Source organism: Prunus avium, chromosome 1 (genome assembly GCF_965620075.1).
Source record: "Prunus avium chromosome 1, drPruAviu1.hap1.1, whole genome shotgun sequence".
In the NCBI taxonomy this organism is placed as follows: Eukaryota; Viridiplantae; Streptophyta; class Magnoliopsida; order Rosales; family Rosaceae; genus Prunus; species Prunus avium.
In genome coordinates, this window is record NC_142284.1 from 9194511 (window position 1) to 9204800 (window position 10290).

Sequence of the window (10290 nt, forward strand, 5' to 3'; positions counted from 1 at the left end):
TTACCTTGTTTATAAAAGAAAAAGGTTCCCTTCGCAGTGCGTTTGGATGAGGGAAATAAACTTGGGATTTTGACATAAGTCAGAATTTCTAAATTGACATGAACCAATTCCCGTGTTTGGATAAACAAAACATTGAAATTTAGAAATTCCGCGTGGGAAAAAACATGGAATTTGGAGATCATAAATCCCAATTTTAAATTCAATTTAAAAGTCGTCATTTCTAAAATCTCAAGGGAGATTGAGTTTTAAAAGAAGATAACTTTACAAATTAAGGTTAAATTCTGTGTTTTGAAGCCGTCACCCAAACAAGAAACTTTACAAATTCTAGAACATTAATTTCCGTCATTTTAAATTCCGTCATTTATGAAATCCTTTATACGTTTAAATTTCCTCATCCAAACGCATACGTCAGTCTAGTAATTGAATGAACATCAAAAGATGACGAGCCATTAGAATATGAGAATTAGACAAGTTGTAAACTTGAGCGCATTAAATTCAACGTAATAGGGAATTCTCCAATAAGCAATTAAGTTAAGAATTAGTTACATATTTCTAATCGGATAAAAATAAAAAATAAACCTAAAGAAAATGGCTCACATCCTCATTTCTTGATGATTTCCATAATTTTCTCATTTTATTATTACTTTTTGTTTCTTTAAACTTAAAAAAGGTGGAGAAAAGGGAAAGGTAGGAGGGAGAGCAACCATTCATTTCTAAACAAGAACAAGAACACTTAAAACACAGGGAATGTATCAGTCAGAGACTCACAAAACTAGAAAGATTGGAAATTTTAAATTATTTCAGCTGTGGTCTCATCTTCCAGAGACAAACTCACAATGCACACTTCTTTTTTAGCCAAATCATAATACACACACTCTGAACCTCCAAAACTCATACAAAAAACTGAAAATAAGAATTCTTTCTTATTCTTCACCCATGATGCACTCAATTGCTTGCTTGCAAATTCCAGTCATTGTTGCCTCGGGCCCATAAACCTGCATTGAGAAAAGAACAAGCAAAAAACATTCATTTAGTCAAGCTGCTCATTGAGAATTAGGCTTGTCAGAACTGGTATCATATGACAAAACCAGAATTCCGTTGCATACCTCAAAAGGAACTCCAAGTTCCTCTCCCAACGCACGCATCTTTGCCAAACCAGTTTGATAATTTGGACCACCCCTTCTCACGAAGATATGCATTCTTGCTGCTTTTAGCTTGGATTCCTTTCATGTCACAAAAGATATAATTTGAGCATACAAAACAAGATGAAACCAACAAAGCCAATCTCTGATAAATGAATGTCGGAAAGTGGCGGTACCTTCTCTCTGAGGGCTCTAATGATTCCATTAAATGTAGCAGCAACATCTGTGAAATTAGCTATACCACCTCCAATAATAAGAGCTCTTTTCTGACCATCTGGATCAGCAGTTGCACACTGCAAGATGAGAACTCAAGTAGTCAGGAGAAGTAAATGAGTGCCTGCGTGTAAGTGTGTGTGTGTGTGTGTGTGTGTGTGTGTATGTGTGAGTGTGTGTGTGTGTGTGTGTGTGTGTGTGTGTGTGTGTGTGGGAGAGAGAGAGAGAGAGAGAGAGAGAGAGAGAGAGAGAGAGAGATTTCATGAAAGGAGGTACTTACATCAATCACAACTCTCGCATATTGCAACACCTCTTCCTCATTTGGAGCTCCACTATACTCTGCATAATTTCCGAGTTCTGAAGCATAACCCAAATCTCCAACCTAATTCCCACAAAGATACCAAAATATTAGGATATACCACCAAACATGTACAAGGGTTCCCAACGTTCAAAGAAACAGCCATGAGTATGATTTGTAAAGCAGACACTGGAGACCAAAATTTGAACCAGCTGCTACAGGGAGAGTAAAGACATATGGTGAAACTGCATCTGGCTACTCACAGTATCAGCATATATAACACTTGCACCACCTCCAGCTACCATGGTCCAGATGCGTCCCTTTGGGTTCAACACGGTGAATTTTAAGGATGCACTTGTCTGCAATATATATACGAAACTTTAGCACGAGCCACTCTTAAAAAATACCATGAATCCTTATAGTAAACTGAAATGGATCGTAAATTTCTTTTATCCAAAGAATGGTTAGGGTTTTACCTTTTCATCCAAAGAATGAATAAATGTTTCTGTAGGACTTAAAACTCTGCCAAAAGGCAGTGGAAACTCCACGTTACCCCATCTGAACAGCATTACACAGATTTGTAAGAAGGAAATTCAAACTAAAATTCAGTAATTAGAAACAGTAGAATTCAAAGATTGCAAAATCTTTAACAGAAGCTTACTTATTGAAGTTTTTGAACGCAGCAGTGTCATCTAGCTCCCCCCTCATATCCAATGGATAAGGTTCACCGTTAACCAAGGTAAATGGGTTCATTTCCAGGAAGCTAAAATCCAAATCTGCAAACGAAATCAAGAATTCAAATAACCTCAGCAACAAGAGAATGTACATAACTATCATATATATAAGATCAAGCTAATCACGGTCTTACACTGTAGTAAAAACATAAGTTATCTATCTTTAGACATTGCATACCCTGAAATACAGTGAAGACGCCCTTTATGAAATCCCCAATTTTGTCTCTGACCTGTAACACACCAGAATAGATAAGACAGAAGTCCCAATACCGACAAAACAGTTTGTCAAAGAGAAATAAAATGCCGATATCAAATAGAAACATAGTAACATAATTAAAGGGAAATACACAAGAAATATACCTACGAAACTAATGCTCTTTATGCTAACAGACTTCGATCTACAACTATAGCTTAATGCTGCTGTAGCCAGTCAAGAAGTTCAATTTGAAATAGTCCAGTGGTTTGGTTTGGTCTTCATACTCAAGCAGTCCACATTCTTAAGCTATATGCTCATCTTTACTACATGCTAATGCATTTGCAGCAACATAACTTCAAGCTTAACAAGAATATACATGAGAAACAAGAGTATGAAGCAAACCTCCAATGGAAGAGTGGCAATCAGTGGAGCACAAGCCTCATTTGTCAAAGACTTCTCGGTCGGAAGAAATATAGTCTTAACCTATAAAACATCAAAACAAACATACATACAGCAATTAGGACCCAAAACCAAGCAGAAAACACCATCCTAATTCCAACACTCAAAGAAACCAAAATGAAAAAACACAAATTTGCAATACCTTGTCCCAGTTCTCTTCAATTTCAATTCCTCCACACTCCGAAAAGCTCAAAGTCGATCCAAGCCTTTCAGAAACAATCGAAAGGTAAAATTCTTGATCGTGAGGCATAAATGGCTCCACTATAAACGTCGTTATAGGTGCCTTACAGCCTCCCATCTCAACCTTTTTCCAAATTCACACAAAACCCATTAAACAAAACATCCAAAAATTCAATCTTGAACAATTGGGTTCGCAACAAACGATCAAAATCAGAAAGTAAAAAATCGGATGGCAATTACCTCCTTGCCAAGACGCTGCTTCACAAACTCGGCGACCTGAGCCATATCCAAATTGAGAGCAACAAGGCCACTCTTCCCGCGCTTCCCGAACAACATATCGGGCTTCACCACTAGCCTCGTCGACGACAGCCATGTCTCCGTGTTCGCCAACTCAGCGATGTCCGTGGACTCGGTCACCTGAGCTGAGTTGATCTGGAGGTCGATTCCGGCGACTCGTTTCAAGTGTTGTTTGAGCAGCCTCTTGGAGTCGTATTCTCTGATCTTCTTCCGAGCCATTCGGATCGTCGGATCACCGTAGCCAAAGAATTCAGGTCGGGTATGATCGAGTTCTGGGTCTGGTTTGGTCGTGTCAGGTGCAGTGGGTGTTGATATACAAGTCGATTTGCGAAGGAAAGAGAAAGTGCAGCTGGCAGGTGCAGCAGATGAGTGTATTATATTTGGATTAGATGGTGAAGGCACACGCGCGGCAATAGCTCACGCTTTCGACGTGCCAGGGGAGTGGTTAGAATGCGTGGGGCTCGCCCTTTCCCGCCACGTGTCTGGATAGGCGCGGTAGTTGGTGCATTAGGAGCGTGGCGGGTGCTTTAAGGCAGATAATGTTGTATTTTGGAAGTTTCTAAATCCTTTCAACGACTTTCAACAATTTCTTCATCAATTTCATCAACACTCTCGAACACTTTGAGAGCACCATTGTTTTCCTAATGGTAAATCAGTTATTACTAATTTATGCGTTATAATTTAGATGAGTGATAAGGTTTTCTCAAATCTCATCTAAACATGTACATAAAGATAGAGAGTTTTTATTGAGAGATCTTCATTTGAAAGACACTCTTATAGGGCTCTGCATTGTATTTCACTAATCCAAATAATATATTTTATAGATATTCATTCAAAGATCATCTCTACATTAAATTACTAAAATCCGATATCATTTAACCACTCAATTAAATTATTAAAATTTAAGTACTTTCTTGAAGCATCGTGTTCATTGATTTTGTTCGTCTCAATTAGATGCCTTAATGATTTTCAATTTGCATGATTTTTTGTGCATGGCTATACTATTTAAATATAATATATTTAAGGAGTATACCGGCGCAGCTATAATGGGGTCCTTTTTTTTTTTTTTTTTCTTGATTTTCATTTATCGATAAGAGTAGCTTAAAGCATTATCCATTACAATTAGGCCATTACCCGATACTCTATTGTCCCCTTTTGATTTTTTTACTTTTCTAGAGTTATTACTTCTATAAAGAATTTAGCATTTTCCCGTTTAATACTCATACTATACACGTGCGTACGTATTTTTCAATAATACTTTCATTTTCCGTACGCATCTTAAAGACTCTGTAAAATACATATTTTTTTTTAAAGGAAAACATACAATATACATTTTGTACACATATGTATTTTTCATGTTTAATACACATATATTTTACAAAATTTACAATAATACATACTGTTAGGGTCTTTTTCCATCGGAAGGCTTGAACAGGCTTGTTGATTGTTGGACTGCCACAAAGTGGTGAATCAAGTCTTAATTGCCTTTTTTTCCGAGTTAGCGAGAACTAGACCTAAAGCATCTCAAATGATAAGCAAGTCCTAAAGGAGTACTTTATTGTTCTTCCAACAGCTGTGTGTATTGTGTTGACGTTTCCGGCAGCTCTGAAAATGGATAAAGATGATTTGCTGATGTTGAATAGAGATTGTATGAGCTTGGCATAAGAGCTTGGAGTGTAGGAGCTAAAGACCCATAAGTTTAGCAAATGAGAATGCTTGTGGTTGGCTTGGTGTTTGATATAAATCTGGAATGTTCTAATTCTCTTAACCATGTATATGCCACAAGTTGGCTCCCTTTGGCATAGAAAATGAAACATAATTAATGTGTTGGCTTCGTACTATTGTGTGAACATATGCCCAACCATAAATGGTTTTGGCCGTTGCCATATCTTGGCAACCATGAAGGAAAACTACAAACTGTATTTTGGCATTATCATGCCTTTGCCAAAGTCTCTAGCCATATGTTTCTAGCCATACTGTTTTGGCTTTCTTGTCTACCATTTTCTTTTCTCAATAAATTTTTTTTTTTTAATTTTTTTTTTTAAAGACAACGAGACTAATTACTTAGTTCTTTCATGACATCTTAGTTGTGTGTGAGTTTTTTCATATGGCTAGAGACTTTGGCCAAGGCATGGAAACATTAATGAATAGATTTGGTGAATTTTCATGACATCTTAGTTGTGTGTGTGAGTTTAGACAATGTACTCAAAAAAATAACAATTCTCTTTTTCCATACTATTATTAATACATCAAGATTCAACTAATTTAATAAGGGTTATAACATAGACATTATTAATGAATAGATTTGGTGAATTTCCTTAAAAATATTAATTTTTTACACAAGTCTAAACTATTCTAAAATACAAAAGAGAGAATCTAACTCTGGTGAAAAGGGGCTCGCACACTGCCTTATCTAAATGGTCTAACCCATATATGCTAACAAGATTAGTTGCTCATGTTCTTAAACTTGTCAAGAAAAAAATCAGAAGTTTGACATCAAGGAAGGAGTTTTGAAATAATAATGAAGAAACATCATATAATGATGACATTAGATAAATGTAATGATGCTGAAACAAAACTTATGATATATGAGAGCCGATTCTATTAATTTACTGACAAACAGTACGAGAATATGAAATCCCAAGCATTTAAAATGATCTCAAATCAAATTATCCTACCTCATAAAATAGTTTTAAATTTGAGTATGCAACTTTATTAAAATTGCTTAAAAATGATTTAACTCTTAACTTTTTGTTGTGATTTTTTTTGGAGTTAATTTTTACTCATACCTTTGTGATTTATTTTTTTGAACAAATTAAAATAATAAAAAAAATCAAAATTCAACAAACACAATTTTATTTCACTTAAAAAATGAAACATTAAATAAAAATGATGCAATAACAAAAATTGAAGCAGCAGCACACAAAAAACAAAAAACAAATAAAACAAAGATGGAATTGATCTTTCTCTCACTCCCACTAAGTACTAACTATTCGGACACGGTCTCTCTCTCTCTCTCCCGTATTAACTCTCGCACAGTAAGCCGTTGGATGTCAACGGTACTATTATCTGGGCCGTTGGATGTCAAAGTTAAAAGTTGACAGGCAGCACTACTTCCTTAATTACCACAACCGAGAACCGACTCCCCGAATTTCTCTAAAATTAAAAAGAAAAGAAAAGAAAAGAAAAGGAGTTTCCAGATTACGTGAGTGAGATGCTCAAAGTTAAAAGTTGAGAGGCACTAGTTGTTTAATTACCACATTGATTCCGTGAGTGAAATGCTCGCCAAGGAAACTTATAAATAGCAGTGAGTGAGTGAGTGAGATGCTCTGTGAATGTGAGTGTTTGCAACAAAACAGAGAGAAAAACTTCACTTGAAACTTGATTTCTCTTCTACTCTCTCTTTTCTTTTGTTCGTTAATTAGCAGCATTCTTGTGTTGGTTAATTAGCAATGGAAGAGTCTCTTGTGCCGTTAGGTTTTCGTTTCAGCCCCTCCGATGAAGAGATTGTGGATTCCTTTCTCTACCCGTTTTTGGTAGAGAGCAAGCACTTCATGTCGCTATACAACAATTTCATCCATTCCTGCAATCTCTTCGGCAACAACACAGAGCCTTCCGAGATTTGGAAAAAATACGGAGGGCCGCAACTCGTTGATACAGACTTGTACTTCATCTCCAAGCTCAACAAGTTAACCCCCAAGCGGATGGATCGAAGGATTGGCAACGGGGGTACTTGGAGCGAAACTGAATCCTCCAAATTGGTTCATGAAAAGGTCTCTGGAAATCCCAACCCAAACCCCATTGGCCGAAAGAGAAAGTTTCGCTACGAGAATAAAGGTTCCGAGGATCACACAGGGTGGCTACTAGATGAATATAGTCTTTTCGATGGTCCCAAGAATGACTACAATCAACGTAGTTACGATTTTGATTTCGTCATTTGTCGGATGAGGAAGAACGATAGGGTTGGGATCAAGGCAACAAATCTAAAGCGTGGATCACAAGATACAGAAGAAAAGAAGATGAACACAAACAAAAAGATGAAAAAAGATGATCAAATGGGATCAACAGAATCATCATCTCAACAAGGCTGCTCTTCTAGTCCAATTGGTGGTGATCTTGTGGAATTTGATCCGATTGATCTGACAATCTTTGAGGAAAATACGATGGCCAACATGGAACAACTACTTGGTGAAGCTTGGAGCCCAAGTAATTTTGAGGATGCAGTCTCTTATGATGTTGATCCGATTGGTGAAACCCAAATTAACTTTGAGAATGAGGAAAATACGATGGCCAACATGGAACAACTACTTGGTGAAGCTTGGAGCCCAAGTAACTTTGAGAATGTGGTCTCTCATGATGTTGATCCGATTGGTGAAACCCAAAGTAGCCAATTGTCTAACTGGTCCCAAGCGATATTAAATCAGCTCCTGGTTGGTGTATAAGGAATTATTCTACAAGCGATGGCTGTAGCTCTCTAATTTTCAATGTGTACAGAGAACTGAGTATTGATGAATATATTTGTACCACGATTTTTATCGGCTTTAGTTTCTTTAATTGTGTACCTTTTTGAGTTATCAATGAACTGATTCTATTTGTCTAGTAAATTTACTCTTAATTTGTTAATTTGACCAAATATTGCTAGCTACCTGTAACTTAAAATTGCTCTAATTAACTTGGAAACACTAGTATGCCAACAAAGAATTAGCAACACTTCCAGTCTCTTAATTCATAGAGCAGATGATATGTGATATACAATAACAGAATAAAATGTAGCAAGTGAAGTGAGTAAAAAAGATCTTTTATTTCATTCAAACTGTAAGACTTGAACCAGAAGGCTATTACTATATATTGTGATTACAACGTGCCATCAGGCAGAGATGACAATAAATTCCTCTAAATTATTCGACCAAACCATAAAATCATCAAACATATATGTACACTTGTTTGATTGTTTGTAGTACACATGTACAACATTTATTCTACAGTTGGATGAAATAGGGAGAACCAGTCAAGTCATAGGGGAGCTGGGGTTGTCAAATCTATTACCTCAGCTCCACAATGCCAGAGATAGCTTCTGCTCGGAGACTGATCATCGTCTGCAACTATAGCTGTCAATTGTTCCCTTGCAGGTCGGCCCAAATCAACACTCATGTCATCAGAAGATCCACACAAACCTATATCTTTAGTTCCTTCTGTGTCAAATGAGGTAGTGACATTTGAAGATGGCCTTCTCACTGGCGATGCCATAAAACCAAATTGGTCTGTACAATCCTCTCCTACTACTTGACTGCATCCATATGCTTCGTTAATTATCTTGCCAATATCATCCTGCTGATCATCTGCTGAACTTTGAATTATAAGATCTGATAATGTTTCTTCCTGTAATGTACCATCTTTCATAGCTTCATCACATTCTTTTCCATTATACCACTCATCTTCTCCTACTTCTTTACTGCATCCATATACTTCATTCATTCTAATGCCACTATCACTCCGCTGATCATCTGCTGAATTATGAGTCCTGAAGTCCAATAATGTTTCTTCAGGTAGTGTACTGGAATTCATATCTTCATCACATTCCCTTTCGTGACACCACTCATCTTCATTTTCCAAAAGGTCATCAGATAGTTTAGTACAGGAAGGAAGCTCATCCATGGAGCAGACTTTGACCTTCACCTGTTCTGGAAGGAGTGGACAACCAGCAGAATGTTTGGTGTACTGGGTTGAAAAGAAGTTTACAGTGATGTTCAAGCTGATGATATATAGAAACAATATCACTTTCCATCAATAACAGCAAAAGCTTATGTATAGTCATCCATTCACAACTCACAAGGAAGATAATAAGATTATACCTCTGCCAAGGAGGGAGAGTGAGCATGGTGTATGCAAGTTTGATCTTACGGACAAGCCCTCCCAGCGATTTAAAGCTTGCAGCAGCTTGCCTAACCGCCTTCGATACAGTTGGGTGCTGCCAGGCCCATTCAAACTGCAAAGTTCCAAAGGGAACATTAGAAAGAAGGTCCCAAATTTCCAATTAATATCAATCCTAAAATAATAATTAAAAAAATCTTCAATCCCAATTAGTCAAATCTTAATCAGGCCCAAATTGATCCTAGAATTGGTGCCTACTCAAGAAGGGTCCAATTAATATCCTCAAATGACACATAATTATCAGAAAATAATTCTCATGAAATTTGTCCCAATCAATCAAATTAATAACACAAACAGATCATACAGAGCAATCCATAGACAAGTTAATTGTAAAGAGAACAAAAGAAAGAAATGAAGAGACCTGGAGAGCAGAAACGTTAGTTGGGAAACCATAGATGCACAAGACAATCTCCCATGGACGCTTCTGCTTCGTTCTCCAAGCACCTTGCTCTATTTCACCATTGTGCTGTCTTATACGACGCCGTGGGTTCACTGTGAATCTGTATCAGAATCACCCAAAAGCACACACAAAGGCACAGAGTTAAAGTGGGCTCTCTTGTTACTCCAAGCTCTAAAAGAAAGTCTCAAACTTTACAGAAGTTCAGATCGAAAATGTTCAAATCAAGATTGATTTTATTATTCTCAACAGATTGAGAATTTGAAAAAAGAAAAAAAAAATTAGGGAAAGATGGAAGTTACCCAATATAGGTGTGGCCTTTGTAGCGGGGGCTGCGAGAGCTCAACAGATAGCATGCGAAGAATCGTCCTTCTTCTGCTTCTTCCTCCTCCGCGATTAGGGTTTCTGGGATTTCTGCTTCTACCGCGATTAGGGTTTATTAA

At 37.1% G+C, this 10290-nt stretch overlaps 2 protein-coding genes across 2 annotated transcripts; both read right to left on the bottom strand.

The window, feature by feature from the left end:
• Positions 1–688: 688 nt before the first annotated feature.
• On the bottom strand, positions 689–3862 carry LOC110752176 (ATP-citrate synthase alpha chain protein 2). Its single transcript, XM_021952781.2, has 11 exons — positions 3463–3862; positions 3185–3346; positions 2986–3066; positions 2566–2617; positions 2315–2429; positions 2130–2211; positions 1917–2012; positions 1636–1737; positions 1319–1435; positions 1107–1223; positions 689–995 (listed from the first exon to the last, which is right to left on the bottom strand). The coding sequence occupies exons 1-11, from the start codon at positions 3736–3738 to the stop codon at positions 924–926; spliced, it is 1272 nt and encodes a 423-aa protein (XP_021808473.1). The 5' UTR covers positions 3739–3862; the 3' UTR covers positions 689–923.
• A 4439-nt stretch (positions 3863–8301) lies between these two features.
• LOC110751723 (uncharacterized) lies at positions 8302–10283 on the bottom strand (the record flags this gene model as incomplete). The annotated part of the gene is made up of 4 exons (XM_021952232.2): positions 8302–9271; positions 9372–9505; positions 9812–9950; positions 10150–10283. Coding segments are annotated over 4 exons (1146 nt in total), but the record flags the coding sequence as incomplete, so codon positions are not given.
• Positions 10284–10290: the final 7 nt, after the last annotated feature.